We start from the raw sequence: 19,847 nt of genomic DNA, 5'->3' as shown, positions 1-19,847 counted from the left end.
AATAATTGAAATCAGAATCTTGGAGAGATATCTGTGCACCCATGTTCACTGCAGCCTGCTTAACAGTAGCCAAGACATGGAAGCAACCAAAGTGTCCATCAATAGATGAAAGGATAAAGGTATTACTCTTTAGAGAAGGGACAAAGTTTTGCGTACATGTGTATTCCTAGCACCTGGAACAAAGATTGTTCTAGGGAAAGTGTGCAATACGTGTTTTTCAGAATACAACCAAACTGAACCATAAAGGAGCCGTGAAGTCCAATACACACGCACACACACACACACACACTGGAGTATTATGCAGCCATGAGAAAGGAACTCCTGCCATTTGCAACAACATGGATGGACCTTGAGGGCCTCAGGCTATGTGAGACAAATCAAACAGAGGAAGACAAATACTGTAGGGTACCACTTTTGGGGAGTGTAAAAAAGCTGAGCTTGTAAAACAGAGTAGAATGGTGGCTACCAGGGTCCTGGGAGTGATGAGATTTGGTACTACCCTAGGTTTCTCTTGAGAAAATAATTCATCCTTACTGCTCAGGGACATCTTTCCCTCAGAACATTTTCATGGATTTCTGTTTCTGCTCTCTGCCCTGTATTTCAAATGAATCTAAGCCCGCTGGCCTAACTGACCTCTGTGCCGGCTTGGCCCACAAACCCCCTTCTCACTTGCTGTGTCTGCACAAAGTATCGATGCTTCTTTTTTTTAAATTTATTTATTTTTCTGTTTAAGAAACACATTCTTCTTTTTTTTTAAATTTTAATGCCAGTATAGTTCACACAGTGTTATATTAGTTTCAGGTGTGCACTATAGGGATTCAACAATTCCATACATTACTCAGTGCTCATCACAGTAAGTGTGCTGCTCATTCCCTTCACCTGTCTCCCCCATCCCTCCACCGTCCTCCCCTCTGGTCACCATCAGTTTGTTCTCTGTAATTGAAAGTCTGTTTTTTGGTTGCTCTCCTTTTCCCCTTTGTTCGTTTGTTTCTTAAATTCCACATACGAGTGATGTTTGTTGCTTATTCTTTCACCCATCATGCTGATGTTACTACAAAATGGGTCCCCCAAAAGGGGTCCTGAAGGCTAAATACGGAGGCAGAGCCCCTGGGACCCTTGTCTCTGTATGTCCCCTCATGGCCACCATTTAGGGAACACAACCATTACTCACTGCCGTAAGTTGTTCTCAACGGAAGGGAGCACAGCCCTGCCACATCCACGGGCATCCCTGACCACACTGCCTCTCTCCTTGTGCGTTCCTTCATAAAGATGGCTGCCTGTGTTTTCATTGCAGAGGTCCTCTGACAAGGAGTCCATCCTGACCATCCTCCAGGTTCTCGGAGATCTGCTTTCTGTTGGTGAGTAGGAGGAGGTGGGGCATGTGGCTGTGGTGCCTCCTGGAACCTGTGTGGCCTGGGGGTGGTGCTGGGGGTGCTTCAGTTCTAGTTTTCTGTCAGAGACAGAATCACCAGTCCATCACTTTCACTGAGGTTCATAAGACCCCAGAGTAAAGTGGGCTGGTTGTATCTCGGGCTTAGGTTTCTTTAGTCTTGTCACCTACCCTACGGTGACCCGAACTTAGGAGGAAATTCGGCTTTGGGTGGTTATTCTATGGTATCTCATCTGTGGTTAACCCAAGGTCCTCCAGGAGTCTGTGGCTGTCCCCAGAGAGAGCTCGTGACTCTGCCCCTCCCCTTCCTCTACTCCCCTCCATTGCCCATTTAGAGAGCCAGTATTGGCAACTTCCTAACATATGTCAAGTGCAGATGGGAATATGAGGCAGGAGCTCGACTTAGCAGTGTGGTAAGTTATTAAGTTTTCAGAGAAAAGATGACAGAGTTCACTACGCTGGAATCAACTAGTGAACTGGGGCATGCCTCTGCTAGCTTACCTCAGTGTGCCGGTCCCGGAAAATAGACCTTCTTGGACCTTTCAGCATTCACTCAGTTTTCATTTCTATGTATGCCAGCCACTTTGTGTTAGGAAGAAATATTACCACCAAACAGACAATACCAAATACCAGAGTGAATGTCACTCCCAAGCCAAGGCGCCTCCTGCTCCAGTTCCAGGAGGGAGGGTCCCGTCCTAGTAAGGTTTCCCCATAGGCTGTGCCACCCTCCGATGGCAGGGTGACTTCCCTGCAGCCTTCTGAGTGCGGTACCCTGTGTAGGCGAAGCCTCTTGCCTTGTGGGGTGGTGCCTCCTTCACTTTGTCCAGAGGTGCCTGGAACCCTTGGAATGAGACCTTGGAGTTGTCCTTCTGATATAGGTGCTGATTATTGCTCCCTTAGTAAAGGATGCTACTTTCCATTAGGATGAAACACCAGAGGGTCGTCTGCTGATAATGTCCCACCCTGTCGGCCACCTCGTTAGATCCATCATGCACAGTGCATGGACAATCACTGGGGTCCCCTTCCAAGTTGAAATGTAATCACTGCTTTTAAGCTTGTCCTGGGGCAGAGTGGGGGAGGACCCTGTTCACAACTGCTCTTACGTAGAAAGACCAGTACACCTGATCCTAGCTCCAGGCCCTTTTCAAAACTCCTGATGTGGATGATTGGACGTCTGTTTCTTAAAGAAGCACTCTAGCTATTTCCATATATTCCTCTTGTCGGTTACTGGAAGCCAGCACCATAAGACTGTTAAATAATCAATTAAATTATTCCAGATAAACTATCCTCCCCATCTCAGTTACAGAGGAATCAAACCGATACCAGAGGGATACTGATATTCCCTCTTCTATTAAGGATAGGATTCTTGGTAAGGCTGTATGTGTGTTTATGTACACACACAAGTACACATATGTACGCTGAGACTCAACAGGTTCTCAGGAAAGTGGTTTATTACAGCTCCTGCGGGTGAACATACCTTGGTTCTTAAATATTCCATTATTTCTCCATTTCTTACCCCCACCCCAATCCCTAACCTAAAAGCACAGCTTTACACACGTTCCTTCAGAAACCACACAATTTTGGTTTCTGGGGCGAATGAACCAATCCTTGCTCTGTCTCTGTCTGTGGGGTCTGCTTTCTGTGCCAAGGAGATGAGGGTGATTATATGGGGCCTCACGCTCCTCTGCTTTCTCCCTCAGGCACAGACCGAAGGATTCGCTACATGATCAGTAAGGGGGGCAGCGAGGCCCTTCTGCAGACCCTGGTGGACACAGCCAGGACAGCTTCTCCAGACTATGACGTCCTCCTGCCTCTCCTCCGACTGCTGGCCAAAGTCGGCCTACGAGGTACCCATAGCCCCTGGATCTAAAGATGGCTGAAAAGGCACTTGTGGGGTTGTTATCATGAGAGCAACTTGGGAAACTCTTGTGGGGAAGGGCAGGGAGGTCCTAGACACTTCGGTGGTGATGCTAGGACCAGCCCCGTAGGAAAGGTCATTTTGTTGTCCTGGATGTCAGCAAATCGAAGGTGCAGTACCAGGGCCAGGCCCCGAGCAGGCGTGGGCTCCCTGGGGCGTGAAGCAGATGGGGGACAGAGGGGAGGCACTCCCAGGCAGTTTTCAATCACTTTCACAAGAAACAGAACACTTCGACGAGCAGAGTCTTGCACGGCAGCTCATTATGTAAGTGCGTGAGTTTCGTGGGGCTGCTATAATGAATTATCACAAACTGGATGGCCCCAAACAACAGAAATGTCTTCCCTCACCGTTCTGGAGGCCAGAAAGTCTGAAACGAGGGTGTTGGCAGGGTTGGCTCCTTCTGGAGGCTCAGAGACAATCTGGTCCATGCCCCTCTGCTAACTTTTTTGTTTCCAGCCATCCTTGGCGTTTCTTGGCTTGTACATACATCCCTCCCATTTCTATGTGTGTCTTCACGTGCTGTCCTGCTCTGGGTCCTTCTGTGGGTCCTCTCCTTCTTACAAGGGCATTGGTCTTTGTAGCTAGTAGCTGTGAGGAGAAAAAAAAGGGTGATGTTCCCCCAAGATGGTGTGGTCAGGGAGAGGTGGCATGTGAGCCCACACTTGAAGGGTGAGAAGAAGTCAGCAAAGCAAAGAGTGGCCACATGAACTTTAGAAAAAGATCGGAGAGACATCATCTCTACCTTGGTTGTAAATAGTATAAACTAGGAAGTCAAATCTGAGTTTCATGCCTGGCCCTGACACAAATTAGCTGTGCACCCTTGGGCAAGTTATTTAACCTTTCTGAGCCATTGATCCCTCATCTACAAAATGGAGGTATCAGTCCTTAATTCTAGGGTTGCTGTAAGGATTAAGTGAGGTTGTGTGTCACCTGCTTAGCATGTGGGGCCTGACAAACTAGAGTCATGTAGGTTTCATAGAAGAGAGAGAGAGAGACAGAAAGACAGACTGCCTCAGGATGTACCAGGGCCCTGATTCCCAAGCTCTGGACCTGGATGTTGCAACTGGCATTATTCTATCACTGTAGCTTCTGCTATCGCCAGATTGTAGCCTTCACCACTGCCATGCAGGCTGCCAGGGGCTGACCTAAACAGGACGGAAATGAGGTTGGCAGCCCAGGAATGGAGCCCAATAGATGCCTCTGTTCCGGTGAAGGGATCTGGTCATATGAGTTTGGTCGCCATCTCTTTGCTGGTGTCCTTTGGTCCCGAGGTGGATATTGGTAAACTAGGTTTAGGAGTTGTCACTGTTTTACTCATTTCCACCTGAGATGAGTCACAGTGATTCAGGAAAATTACAGATATAATTTTGCTCTTAAATATGTTTGAGTGCATTTCTTTGAAAAGAGACATTTCCCTATATAACCCCAATACCACGATTACAAATCTAACAAAATTAACAATGCATGTATAATTTATACTCATTTTAGTTTCTCCAGATGTTTCCCAATGGGGCAATTACAGATGTGTTCAAAGAAGCATCCAATCAGAGCGTCTGGGTGGCTCAGTTAGTTAAGCGTCTGCCTTCCACTCGAGTCATGATCCCGGAGTCATGGGTTGAGCCCCACATCAGGCTCCCTGTTTAGCAGGGAGACTGCCTCTCCCTCTGCCTCTCACCCTGCTTGTGCTCTCGGTCTTAAATAAATAAATAAAATCTTTTTTTAAAAAAAGAAGGATTCAGTCAAGTTCCACACATTGTGTTTGAATGTTATGTACCTTAACTATCCTATATTCCAGAACTATCTTAAGGGAAGAAATTTATACCATACTAAATTGTAGTTCATGTTTGAGGACAGCCAGAAATCTGCTTACATACAGGGTGTGTGAGTCATACAGCCCACAAAGCCTCATGTAAATATTACTTGAGGAATGAATGAATCCTGTGTCTACCCTGCCTTAGCTCTTCTGAGCCATCTGGTTCCAATAGGGATGTACTTAGTAGCATTTTCTGCTAGATCCGAAAAGTCGCATTGGCTATGATCATTCTCTTGCCTCTCCCTTCTTTGCCTTCCTGTGCCTCGTGCGTTGTACAGCCTTCAGAATTAAAGTGAAACACCACTAAGATGGATTGATTTGTGTTCCTAGATAAAAAGTTTGGACAGAAGGCACTGGAATTGGAAGCCCTCGATGTGACATTGATTTTGGCCAGGAAAAACCTGTCCCACAGCCAGAACCTCCTTCACTGTCTCTGGGCTCTGCGTGTGTTTGCCTCTAGTGGTAAGTGACTCAAGTTGTGGCTCTCTGGGGTGGCTTCCAGACCTGGGCCGGGACACCTAGAAACCATTTAGGGGGTAGGGTTGGAAGGAGGGTCTGGGTGGAGGATATATGTTGTCCCAACGAGATAAATAAGTCACGAGGAGCCTCATGTTCTAGAGGCCGTAGAGGTGCAAAGTTCTTTCTTTGTCTCTTCCTCATCCAGGTGGAGCTCTTGAGCTCATTCCTGAAGTTAGATGTCAGAATGGGAGCCACGCAGTACAGTATTCTAAGCCTCTCTATTAGTACTACAGGGTGAAAAAGACCTATGGCAGGAGAGAGCATAGGGCTTTATTCAGGCCTTATCATATTCGAGGCATAGGGCAATGTCAGGAAGGACCCTCACATTACAGATCTCCTTACTTTGTCCCTGAAGTTGCCTCTTGATCACAGCATCCTTTACGAAAGCATCTTTACCTCATTTAATCTATGTGCTTTTCAACATAGTCTTCAGGTAACTGGACGCATCATAGCACATTGGTTCATACGTACTTGCTGTCTCCTGATTTGGATTATTTCAGATTACCCTAACAATCCTGTATCTAGATCTACCCTTTTATAGCCAAGAAGAGGAAAATGCAGCTTAGAAGAGAGAAGTAATTGCTTGAGTTTATACAGACACGTTTGGGGGCTGCGTTTCTAACTCCAAAACTTGTGTTTACTCTCCATATGGGGACACTTGCTATGAACAGATTAGATTCTGTACCTCCCATCTCATGTACAATGAGCACAGACTTCATTTCTCTTTTCTGAGCCCCTCTTCTGCACAATGAAAGTGATGTAATGCTTTAGAGGAAAGAACATGGCTTAGAACCAGGAAGACCTGGGTTTGACTTTGATTTCATTCCTTGGGAGTCCTATGGCATGGGCACATAACCTGTGGAGTTTCTTCCTTTGTAAAATTAGAGTGGTAATAAGAGCTCCTAGACTTGGGAGATGGGATACGTGAGATGATGTTCACAGGTTTGTCACATAGTAATTACTCAATTAGTTTCCCTTCCTTGCTCTACTCGTTTCCCTTAGTCCTTTGAAATAATAGGAAAGGCACACCTAAGGGAAATGAAGAGGTGACTTTTCCTTCTATCTATCCTCAGAACAACTAAGATGGTTAGTGGGGTCCTGTTTCATTGATTAATTCCATTAATAACCATGGAAGACCCATAAAGATAAAGTATTTTCAGGAAAAGACAAGAGAGGTCCTTGACTCCCTGTTCACAGAGAGAACCTCCCCCCACACTCATGTATGGTGACCAGAAAATCAGAGAATGGGAGAGGCTGAAAAGATCTGTACAAACCCATCTTTCATTAAGGAAAACCCAGGTGAGGAGCTGTGGCTTTGTGTAGAGGACAACTGTCACAAATGAGCAGCTGGAGGGTGTGCCACCCCCACTTGGAGCTTTCTAGCAGCAGAAGATTCGAAGTACCTCATTTTAGTTCCCTAAAGAATAATTAGGCCGAATAACTTAACTTTCTTGTTACCTATACTGGTTATAGAGATCTTGAAGAATTCCTTTTAGCAAGGAGCTCTAAAAACTGTTGGGAGTTGCCTGCAGGTATGAGGAGGTGGCCATTTGTCTCATATTCTAAGACGACATTTATTGTACCGGCGAATTGTTCCGTAAGGTTATTTTAAAATTTGTGCCATCACTCTCTATACATTGACTTCACTGATGAGAAGCAGGCAGAGTTCACGAAGTCTATGGATTGATTGCTGTCTCTTTGGTGAATTGTTAACCACTGTTGAATGTTCCAGAATGCTTTCTAAGCAGCTCCTATCTGCGGAAGGAGTTGGCTGGAGCCATAATGGGGCTGCCACAGCCAAAGAACCCTTCAGCAGCTCTCTACGGCTGATGGGGATGTTGATGGAGGTGCCAGAGGTCTGACCTTGGGCAGGCAGCCAGCAAGGAAGAACTTGGTGTGGGGGAGGAGGGGGTTCTTAATGTTCCCATCTTTCAATTCCAAGTCTAAAGTCTTCCATGTTAGAATCTGTGCTCCTAAAACTATTTCGTCCCTAACGCTACTTAATACTAGAATTTTGCTGAATGATTTGCCAAGAGATTGCTCTAGCATGTTTTGCCAGTTTAGAAATAAAGGACTGAGTTAGTAGCCATGAGAGTGGAAGATTGATGGGCAGGACTAGGATGCCAAATCTCTGAATTTTGATCCAGGCAGTTACTGCCTGTACCAGCCTCAGGAGGAACGTATGCATAGAAGATGTTCCAGGAACATGCAGTCGCTGTGATCACTAAGACATCAGCCTCAGTCTCTCTCTGGTGGACTGTACTGGGATGAACTATATTAGAGCCCCCAGATTTCCATCTGTACTTCTTTCCTGAGGCTTGGAGCAAGCCAGGATAAGCCTCCCTTGTTTCTCTCTCTGTTTCTCCGTGACCCGCTTGCTCCCACTCCTATTTCCCGGAGCAAGGCTGGCCCAAAGCACAGGGCATTCTAAGGCCTCGGTTTCAGCTCCACATTTTGGTGGAGGAAAGAGACAGGAGAGTCATACCATGGAAAATCCCTTCTTTCCTTCTTTCACTGTATCTTCTGCCTCTGCCAAACTGATTCCGTTTTGTCTCTTGGAGGCTCCCCTTATTTTTTGACATGACCAGAGCTCTTCCTAAAGTGAGCTGAGTGGAGTGAGGAACTGGGGATGCTGCAGAGAGGCCAGGGCATCATTGGAGATGAGCGTGGCGTCCAGAGGTTTTGGGTCCAAAATACGTATCTGAAGCCCCTGGGTTGACCAGATACCCTTGTCAGTTATTTTCTGTCATTCAGATCTATGGGTCTTTTTTTTTTTTTTTAATAACCGTCTAGTTATGCAAAAAGGCAAAAATTTCCCAGGCTAGTGATCTCTGAGGAGGAAGAATTGATTCTTCCCTTGACGGGCTAGTAGACGGGGGCACAGTTAACTCTGAGACTCAAGTCATGGGAGATCCAACTACGAAAGCTGTCGGGGAACTTGGAACCGGGGTGCAAAAGAAAGGGGGCTGCCTTCTTTATTAGTTTGCCCCTAAAGGTTTTAAAGGAGTCAGTCCAAGTTGGATTGAACCTTAACCCATCCTCCCATGACTTTTCTTCATTGTGAAGTCTCCCAGTGGCAGAAATGTGTCTAAGGAACTATTTCGTAAGATACTGGCAGTGCATGTGTGGGTGTGCCCTTGTGTGAGCCTGAGTGTAATGTGTGCGTGTGTGTATGTATCACGGGGGAAGTTGATGGTGGGCAAAAGCAATTGAATGGAATCCCAGAAATCTACTTTCAGAAAAATCTTCTGCTTGCCATTTGCTTTGACTACTCTGAGTAAGAATACGATGAAGTACATTGGGCCATCAGGAATGAAAAGCAGAGTTTCATGGCTCAGGCCCCCTTTGAGAAGATAGTATGAAAAGATAATGTATGCTTTACAGGTGTTCTTTGCTTCTCAGTGGCCTTTGGCAAGGAAGGTGAGGAGCTCCCCTATCTTATAGGCCTCTTCTGTACTGCTGAGAGCAATTCTTGGTTCAGATGGTTTGATAACTACTGTGATTTGGTCTTTCTCAGTGACCACAGGAGCCATGCTGGGAATTAATGGAGCAATGGAACTGCTTTTCAAGGTCATCACCCCTTATACCCAGAAGCGCACCCGAATAATCAGGTAGGGGCACTTTTGTAGTGCTCTTTCTCTCTTTGTAATAGGTGCAGAGATGGAGAAGGCCTCATGTGTATTCTCATGGTGTTGTAGTTGAGCAATGATTACCCCCTTGTAGATATGGTGCAATCACTATCCTGTGTCAGTGGGCATCCCTCCCCACCCATGCATCGTTTCCTCTAATCCTCACGATGGCCCTGAGGTGGTATATTATTATCCCCATTTTCAGATGAGGAAACCATGGGGAGAGAGCCTTATCCAAAGGTCATAATACTTAGAAATGGCAGAGCTAGGATTTGAACCCAGATCTCCCTGACTCAAAAGCCCATGTCTTTTGCCTGGAGACTTCAGGTATCCCTTTTACTCATAGTGACTCTACATAGCTTGCACAGCCCTGAAAAAAGACAGTCTCGAAATTGCAGGCAGAGGTGACGCTCCTCGGGGCATCTCTAGAGTCCACCAGTTAAATTTCTGATATGAGATCCGGGTCTTAACGTAGTCCATCATGGTTGGGTGCTGGTTTCGAGATGCACTTTTATGATTGGAAAATGAAACTCGGCCCACTCTCTCTGGCCCTGCTTGCCGGAGTGGCGTGAATCACAAACTTAAAAAGGGAGAGATGGTTAGACATGAGGAGATATTTGGAACCATTAAGATCCATCATTTATGAGAGTGACTCAGCAAGGACCTTGAAAGAATATTAGAAAGAATTCAGCCAATTTCTGAGATCTATGGGGTCATTTGGCGAGGTAGCATTTCCATGCCCAGCCCTGAGATTTTTCTGCGTCTCTGCATCCATCTCGGGCTCTGGTTCCACCTCACTATTTTTCTCTTGGGTCACCGCTGTAATGCCATTATCATCCATCCTCACCTGTGGCTCTCCACGCCAGCGTCTCCCACAAAGAAATACATTCTGTTTCAGTTAAAAAAAAAAGTCCTTATCAAATATACACTGAGAAGTATGGGATTAGACCAAGTTACGCAGATTCCTTTATGGTGAGTCTTCTCCGAGCCTTTGTGAAGCCAGAGCACATCCAGAATATCCAGGATGGGTCCATGGTACACCCTGTCCTAAACCTGGTTTGGCCAGGGAATGGGTCTTGTTTGAAGGCCCCCTTTTTGGGGGAGTCGGTGTTCTGTGTACCTCACTTTAGAAACCTCTGGATGTCCCTTAAAAAGTTAAAAATAGAGCTACCCTATGATCCAGCAATTGCACTACTGGGTATTTACCCCAAAGATACAGACATAGTGAAGAGAAGGGCCATATGCACCCAATGTTCATAGCAGCATTGTCCACAATAGCTAAATCGTGGAAGGAGCCGAGATGCCCTTCAGCAGACGAATGGATAAAAAAGATGTGGTCCATATATACAATGGAATATTACTCAGCCATCAGAAAGAACGATTTCACAACATTTGCAGCAACATGGACGGGACTGGAGGAGATAATGCTAAGTGAAATAAGTCAAGCAGAGAAAGACAATTATCATATGGTTTCACTCATTTATGGAACAAAAGAAATAGCAGGGAAATCGGTAGGAGAAGGAAGGGAAGAATGAAGAGGGGGTAAACAGAAGGGGGAATGAACCATGAGAGACTGTGCACTCTGGGAAACAAACTGAGGGCTTCAGAGGGGAGGGGGGTGGGGATCGGGATAGGCCGGTGATGGGTATTAAGGAGGGCACGTATTGCATGGAGCGCTGGGTGTTATACACAAGTAATGACTCATGGAACTTTACATCAAAAACTAAGGATGTATTGTATGGTGACTAACATAACATAATAAAAAATTACTGTTAAAAAAAAAAAAAAGAAACCTCTGGAGAGCAAGTGTTCTGCCAAGTGGAAGTTCAATTCTACCAAGGGATCCTCAGCAGGGAATGCAGAACTTCAGAGTCACCAGCCCAGTGACCAAAAAAGATGAGCTTTCCTGATTTTTCTGTAACTGTACATTAATTCCTCTTAATCTTCCACATGTCCATTCGGATATGTGTGGTTTAGGCGTGCGTGGTGTGTCTCGTCCTGTGCGGGCCTTTGCTGCTGACATCCGCAGTCTCAACATGTCCTTTGGGCACCGGTCCATGGACTTTTATCTTGTTCCTCTATCGACAAGACTGCCTCTAATCTGGCAGTGTTTCCATTCATCTGTTTGGCAGCTCAGGGGTATCTGGTCGCCTCCCTGTGACACTGTGTGAAAATTGGTGTGAAGTCTGCCGGGTCCATCCACATAGGAGTCTCACCCAGTTATCTCTTCTTGCCATGTGGGTGCCTTCTCTTGGACGCCTTCCCAGCCAGCCTTGGCACTGGACTCCTCCCTTCTGGGGCACTGATAGCTTTCATTGTCTTCCTTGTGGAGGCCGAGCTGGGGCAGAGTAAGCAACGACGCCCAGAAGTCCCCTTCTCAGACACTCCTGTCAGGTTACTATGTCTCTTGCTCTTCTGCTGCAAAGTGTGTTGAATTCAGGCACAGATCTGATCAAGGTGCCATGGGGAAAACCAGGGATTCGTAGGGGTGGATGTTTGAAATGACAAAAGGAAGCTTTCAGGGACCTCAGGCTGATTTCTGCATTTCTGGTCTGTTCCGTAAAATGTGGACAAGATGATTTCCCCTTCTTGAGCCCAGTGCCCAATTAAAACCAGTTCTCCACAGAGAAGAAGTTTCTTTACCAACCACTACCATGTGGCTATCATGGCCATGGCCTTCATGCTGTGCCCTGCCTTGTCCTGAGCCCTTAGCAGGCGTTATCCCAGGCTCTTTCCTCTTCTCTGCGAGGCAGGTGCTATTACTGTCCCCAGTTTTACGGGGGAAAAAATGGAAGCTGAAAGAAGTCAAGGGATTTGCTGGGACTTAAGTGGAAGAGCTGGGATTTAAACCCCGTCTGGTACATGAGCTGTAGCTTTTAAAGCACCACGGGAGCGTCTTACATGCTTTCTTTCCAGCATTTTATTTCTAAACCACCATATGTAAGATGATCATAAACACTTAAAGTTTGTTTAAATTTTTGTTGCCGTCTAAATGGCTCATACTCGTGGAACAATTTGCTTAATGATAGGGGAGTCTTTCTCTTCAATAGGATGGCTGTTTCCTCTCAAAGGCTAAATAAATGTCTGTTCCCTCCGCGTTTGGATTCTTTGCCACCGCTGCCTTGTTTTCTACCTTATCCCCAACTGCCCTGCCCCCCCCATAGCCAGGTAAGGACGAAGGCACTGAAATCTGAAGACCAGCATTTTAGCCCTGTTTCCAGTGGATTCTGTGGCGACTCATTTAACCTTTCTTCACCGAGCTTTCACATTCCTTGAATTGTGCATGTCAAATCCTACCTCCTAGGCTTGTTGTGGGCATTAAGAAATAATGTGTAAAAATCTCGTGAGCTTTGATGTGCCGTAATACTGTTATTAATACAAATACCACTGGATACTTGGCTGTCTGCTTCAGTTCAGACAGCAGAGCCAGAGGAGAGCATGCAGATGGGAGATTTCTGCCACAACTTGCCTTCTGTGAACTCCATTCCCCCCAAATAATAGCTGAGATGTCCCCAGGGAGTTCTGTTCAACTCCACTTGGATGCCGGAATCTCTGGGTTTTGAAGGGGTCTTCCAGGAAGGGATGAAGTACCACATCAGAGGACGTGAGTAGCCCCACTGAGCGTCATCCCCCAAACGCTAGCAAGCTATGGGCGAGTTGTTCTCGGATGCCTTTGTGGGGGCGGATGCCCAGTGCTGTCACTTGGACCCCTCCCTTCCCTGCCTGACCTCCCCAGCACAAACCTAAAATTAGTGGTGCAGCTGTCTTCCAGTGAAGTCCTGTCTCCATATAGTACTCAGGGTGAGATTTATGACACAAGCACTAAGTACACACCTCGAGAGGAGGGGCATGCAGAGCAGTGCTCCCAGCCCTCTGTGGCCCTGTGCCCATTCTCACTCCCAGGGGACGTGGCTATTCCTGGCCTGGCCTTCCTCACTTCCCAAATACCCACCACGCTGGCATAGTTGCCCTGCCATGTATTTGTTTTGGCTTATACCTGTTCCCTCATGACCATCACCCCAGCCGGAGCAGTGTTTTCTCCTACAGCCCCCTACCTGGTCTTCCCAGACTTCAAAGCAATGACGCACCTGTCCCCATCTCCGTTCCATCCTTTGGTTCGTCCTCTCATCTGTCTTCCCGGCCTACTCTCCCCACATGTGGCATGCACTGTCCTGCCCCAGCTCTCCCCTCAGTACTTCCCCTGCCCTGGAATGACATTGCTGCCTTATTGAATGGTAGAGATTCTCCCTATTCTCCAGGCCCCACCTGCTCCAGCTCACCAGACAGGAGGAATCTTCTCCCTCAATGCTTCTCTAGCATTTTGTTCATATTTTCCTAACCTAGACCAGATTTAACTCTGTACTATGTTGGCCTGAGGGTCTTCTCTTCTCTCTCAGCTCTAAACTTCCTAAAGGTAGAAATCAAATTATATTTATCTTGCTGTTCTCCACAGGGCCAATCCAAGTGCCCAGACTATGGGAGGCTCTTAATTCAATTAAAAAAAATGTCTTCAATTAAAAAAATGTTTTTGTGAATAACCTATCTAATGATGAATAAAAGGCAACATTTAGTGAGTGTACATTATAGTAGAATTTCATCTTTATGAACCCATTCTTCCTTGATCCCAAGCGGGCTCCACATGCATGGTTCCTTCATGCGTAAACATGCCTGGGACATGACGCTGCAGGCCTCCAAGAACGCCGTCATGGGAGGGACGAGGGTGCCTTCTGGGAAATAACTCATTCCAGGAGAGTGAGAAGCAGAGTCCATCCGCTTGAAAGAGAATGCAGTATCGCTCACTACAGGGAAGGAAGAACTTGTGAGCCTTCTCTCCCTTCCTTACAGTTGTCTGGGGAACGGACCAAGCCTGGCAGGAGGGAAAGATCTGAGTTTGAGGGGATGCCAAGGGACGGCATTCACATTAAAACTTTGCTTAGTTTTTGAGATAGGCTTCCAGGATTTGGTTTGACGATTGATTCAGCTGGGGCTTTAGAATTTATGGGGGAGCTTTTTATAGCAATAGGGAGGGAGAAATGACACCGGGCCAGCGTGAGCTGGCTCTTGCTGACTTGTTCTACTGTGGACAAGTTCGTTTATCTGCACCAAAGCTGTCTTTGTGCTGTCCAGATTCACTAAGTAGGAAAATTTATTGAGGTGAAGAAGGATTGCTTGTCTGTGACTGAATCATCTTGTGACCTTAGAGAAGCTTGTGTTTGATCCAGAAGTAGACACCTCCTGCTAGGAGCTGTGCCTCCTTTGCGCCTTCATTTCCAGAATGGATTTGAGGTTTTTGGTAATAATAATGGCCATTTTCACTGCTCATCCACTTGACCATTTCCAAAGCACAGCCACATCCCCTCTGAGCTTAGTGGATTGTCACACCGTAATATTTAACCCAAGTTTTGAAGCTGCTGTCATCAGTATACCTACCACCCAGGTCTTTACACTCTACTGGCTTGTCTTCCCACAAAAACATCAGCATCGATCAGAAATGGGTTGAGTCTTCCAGCAGAGAAGCTGGTTCTTAAACGTCATTGTATTCTCTGACCATTGTGCCCCACTTTGGAAAAGAGGACTCAGGACTGTCCACAGGCTGAGTGGGTTCCTTCATCCCTCACCTTCAGTTTCTCTGGAGCTTTCCAAAGAACATAGGAGGCCAGGAAGTGTGTCCTTTGGGACCATGGTAATCTCACTCACACAGAGGACAGCATCTCCCATATTCCCACCCCCTCAATGTCCTCCGATTTTCGGCAGGGTTCTCATGCGGTGATTTATACTCTTTAGGTTCACGGGTTCCTGGGGGCCTGGTTGCTATGGGGCTAAGGGGTTCGTAGGCAGACAACTTGGTGACAGAAGGAGACGGATGTGTCAGTCTTCAGCAATCCTCATAGGCAAATTCTTTTGCTTACCCTCCTGTTGTAGCTCCCTGGGCTCAAAATACTTTTAGGCGATCTTCTCCCATCAAGGGCCTGATCTCAAGGCATCTCTGGCATTTGAGCTTTGCCCGAGTGCAGGATTACTGGGCATTGCTTCATTGGCAGTCCTTTATGGTGATTTCATCTTCAATTTATGAGCTATAAAAAATGTCCTGTTCCTCTTTTTCGTCCCCTGCAAATCACTGTGTTTTCCCAGAGCCAGGCCTTCTGGGCTTTCTCCAACCATCACACCATTCCACTTTATCTGACAGATGAGTGGGGACTCAACCAAAGCTAATGGGTTCCCTGAGATTTTGAGCGATTGGGTGACCCAGCTACTTTGTCACCAAGACAAAGAAGCAGATTTTCCTGTTTCTCAAAATAGCTTCTGAATTTCTCCCTGGGTGTTCATTTCCCCCTACCTTCCCATTAATGGCTTTGTGACTTTGCTGCTCTCCACTCAATATAACTAGACTCCGTGGTCTCCAGGGCACGGGCTCACATTAGGGGTTCAGAAGCTGTGTGCTCCAGATCACTTGGACTCAAATACCTTGGAACAGGAACAAAAAAATTCCACCCCAGCCTCAACAGTGCTGATATTGGGAGTGTGCAACATGGTCTCAACTTACCGACAGAGTGATTAGTGCATTTGCCACCTGACTCCAAGGCTGTGGCTGACGGTGGAATGAATAGTTTCCTACATGTATTAAGCCTTGGCAACTAGGTTGGTTGGTTTAAATCCCTTTCAGCTTCTTGGGAAGCCAGCAATCTCTCCCTGATTAGAGAGATATTCATAGATATTCAAGTCATAGGATCTAAAGTTGGAAGGTCTTTAAGGATCTGCTGGTCCAACTCTTTCATTTTAAGATGAGGTCACTGAAACCCAAAGGGGTCAAACTAAGCCTTCTATCCTAGTTTCAGGACACTCTTCATTTCTCTAAGATGCTCTGCTGCACAGTGCAAATTAAACATGCCCTGAAGTAGGACTTTTAACATTTATTCCACAATATTCTATGGTCTGTGTTGGTGGTAGGCATGGGGGTTTGAAAACAACAGAAGGGGGACCCTGTTCTCACGTTGTTGATGGTATAGCAACAATAAACATTCAGTGTCATAGCAATTTTCTGACCCAATGTTGGGCTTGTGAAATGGGTCAGCTTCCTGTTGTGTGGAAATGTTCTCATAACATCTTTATCCAGAAGTGCCCTTAGAGTTAAGCTCTATGCCTCAGGAGGCCCTGCACGCTGGAGAGCCTTCCTTGAAATGTATAAAGTAATCCCCTGGTGCCTGAGATGGGCTTGGGTTGGCAGTGGCATCCAGGCAGGGCTCTTACTTTCTGCTCTCTGCTCTCTGACCCCCTGCCACCTGGGTGAGGTGGAACAGATACCCACGAGGAGGAGGAGGTGCTCTGGAACACATGCATAGGGGGTTGCCCTGAGATTCCATGGCCGGTCCTTGATTGAAGTAGGATGGCTTAGCGAGCAGATTACCCCTGCTGTCTGGCATGGTATTTCTTCCTTAGCATGACGTGAGATGGGGCAGACAGAAAGTTATTGCCGTGCTGATTTGGGGTGCATCAAATTGTGTAGAAAGAGGCTCAGGAAAAAACAATACACAACAAAACAAAAAACCTTCTTGGACCCTGCATATCCTGGGATGATGCTACATGTGCCACTTCATCCTGGTGAAGTTCTCTGTAGAAACTCCATTTCCATCTTTATCTGCTGAAGCCTATACTGTCCATACCTCTCCATCGATTTGCCCCTGTTATTCCCCTGAAGACTGGAGGCAGGCTGTTAGGAACTTTTGCTTTCCATAGAAGTTAATCTTCTAGCCCAGCCTGACTCAGCAAGGAGCTTTTGCAAGGAAGTTTGTATCTTCCTGTAAATCATACCCTCCCCACAACACTGCCACTGCCTACAAGTATGTGGGAGAGGAGATTTGAAGAACGGGAGGGACGTATGAAAAGACCCTATCGATAGAGACTCTTATGACCTTCACCCTTCACTTTGAGGAAAGTGATATTTCTAATAGGCCATTACCAAATTCTTCAGGGATTGATTCCACACTCAGACATCACAAATGATAAAGCACATGGAGGGGGAGGAAACACACTCTACTTTTCCTGTGGGGCTGTGAGTGGGTGCCGTGCCTGGAGATGTGCTTACTTAGCAGTGACAAGCCAACTCAATTAGCTGGAAAGGAAAGGATCAAAAGCAAACCATCATGCAGATGTATAGTCATCTAAAGCTAGCTGCTTTTAAGAATTTAGGCAAGGTTGCAGGATGGGAACAGATTGGAGGCTTTCTAAGTTCATCTGTGGTGCTATTTTAATATTAGAGCTCATGTGATCATTCATTACATTTAGCAGAGCCAATGAGAAGAATGGCTAGAAAACAACAGACTACCATTTAAAAGAAGTGAATTATTATAAGCTAGGTTTGAATTTCTTTCGGGTGGTACATAGTAGGTATTTAATAAATGCCAGCTGAATGAATTAACAGTGTTTTTTTAGTTTGTCTGAGTTGCCCTCTTTTAACCATTTATTCATTCAGCAAGTGTTTTGGGGCATTTGTTATCGGCAGAGATGTAAGAGCTTTGAGATTAAAATAAAGAGTCCTTGCCCTCAAGGAGCTCACAGATAATGTGCACACATTGGCATGTAAACCAATAAATACTATAATAGGGCATTTGAAGAAGGAATATTTTAGTCTACCCAGGAATTGTCAAGGAGGAATTCACTGAGAAGGCAGCTTTTGGTTTCAAATAGGGAAGGAATTTCCAAGATGTTAAGATTATAAAAGGGGAACCTTCCAGATAGGGACAGAAGCAAGTGCAAAGGGAAAAAAGGAAAAATAAAAAGGGAGAGAGAGAAGAGAAAAAACCCCATGAAGAAAATGGTGGGTTCATATAAGGCCTGGAGTATTTTGCAAGAAAGTCAGGTCAAGGACCTCATTCAAATTGATTTGGAACACTCTAATATCTCACTAGACAATGAAAGAATGGGTATATATAATTCACAAAGAGGAAATAAAAAAACTGATAAACTCATAAAAATATTCAACTTGCCAATAATCAGAAAACACAATTTAGATCAAGACACCAATTTCACAAAAGAGAGTAGCAAACATTTTGAGAAATGATAGTGGTGAGGATTCAATAAGATGGGCACTCATATACGTTGCTAGGAATGTAGGTTTAGAAAACCTTCATGAGAATGATGCGATGATGTATGTATATATTTTTTTAAAGTTTCTATTCCTTAACTCAATTTTTTCACTTCTTGAAATCTATCCAAAAGAATTATTGAAAAAGGTAGATGATGACTTGTGCACAAAAATATCAATCATAGTATTATTTATAATTGGAAATATCATAACCAGAAAAAGTCTGATAACAGGGGATGATGTATAGTAAAAGTGATATAGTTATACATCATCATATTATGTATTATGGCAACACACAAAAATAGATTAGGAATGATGTATGCTGGTGGTAATAGCTTATGATAAAATATTGACTAGAAAAAGTAAGGTTCAAAATTCAGTATGATCCCAATTATACACACAACTTCTGCTTTAGGCAAATATGAAAGAACTGGGGACAGATTTATCTTCCTACCTGAAAAAAAACAAACCACAGATAAAATATATAAAACAATGTTTTTAAAGATACTAGACATCAGGCAATGAAGGACAGTGATCCCTGAAAGACGAACCCTTGAATTACCTTAGTTAATGACTTAGAGAGTTTCCAGGTTGCAGTACAGAGAAGGGGACCCAAGATACAGCCTAGCAGATTTCCTGGCATTGATGGGACAGAGTTGAGGAGAGGGCTGGGAGTCTGGAGACATCAAGGTGCCCAGAATTTACAGGACAGGGTGCTGGAAGGAAGAGAGCTGCAGAGAGAGGGAGAGAGAAAGAGAGGGAACTCTGAAGAACTTCAGAGGTTCTCCTTTAAGAATTCATCTGGATATTGATCAGTACATACTTGTGAGGAAACTACCCAAAGCTGGGGAAAGACCACCTAAAAGGAATGGAGGGAACAATGCCTGGTGCTCACATAGGGCTAGATATAATGCTTGGTCCTACAAAGCAGACTGGAAAAAGTCTCAAGATTTGTGGGGTATTAGGTAGAATATGCAGAAAAGTCTTGCCTCGGTAGTGGGGAGTAATTACCTCTAAACTGAATGTTGCTCTGGTCCTGCCTATTACATATTAAGAGCAAGACCTGAAGAAATTAAACTGTTCCTAAGAAACTTAACTGTGTCTCAGGATAAAGCTTCAGAGTATTTATAGGAACACAAAAATACTCAGCATGTAACAAAGTAAAAGTCACAATGTCTAGAACCCAATAAAAATTATCAGACGCTAAAAAATTATTCTAACTATATAATTAATATATATATTAAAGTGCAGAAGATAATTTAAAAAGATACAGATTGAAGTAGAGATGAAAGCTACAGTGTGCAAGAGGTAAATACCCTGGATTGAATTAAGTCAAATTAGATCTGGCAGAAGAAGAGATGAGTGAACTTGGAGACATAACAACAGAAAGTATCCAAAATGAAACACAGAGAAGAAAAAAAAAGAATTTCCTGGTTTATCGAGTCATTCTTGAGCAGGATGGTTCTTAGTCTCCAAGTGTTTGAGTTTCTTCCAGG

General features: G+C 45.2%; 1 protein-coding gene across 1 annotated transcript in view; it reads left to right on the top strand.

The window, feature by feature from the left end:
- Positions 1-1,291: 1,291 nt before the first annotated feature.
- AGBL1 (ATP/GTP binding protein like 1) overlaps positions 1,292-19,847 on the top strand; it is a 637,395-nt gene continuing 618,839 nt past the window's right edge. Inside the window, exons 1-4 of the mRNA XM_011229612.3 lie at positions 1,292-1,358; positions 3,091-3,237; positions 5,452-5,583; positions 9,158-9,251. Coding sequence (XP_011227914.2) covers positions 3,114-3,237; positions 5,452-5,583; positions 9,158-9,251 — 350 coding nt within the window. The 5' untranslated portion in view covers positions 1,292-1,358; positions 3,091-3,113. The remainder of the gene's footprint in view (positions 1,359-3,090; positions 3,238-5,451; positions 5,584-9,157; positions 9,252-19,847) is intronic.

Source organism: Ailuropoda melanoleuca, chromosome 9, assembly GCF_002007445.2.
Source record: "Ailuropoda melanoleuca isolate Jingjing chromosome 9, ASM200744v2, whole genome shotgun sequence".
Taxonomy (NCBI): Eukaryota; Metazoa; Chordata; class Mammalia; order Carnivora; family Ursidae; genus Ailuropoda; species Ailuropoda melanoleuca.
The sequence above is the reverse complement of the archived record's forward strand: the minus strand, read 5'-3'. Positions and strand labels throughout refer to the sequence as shown.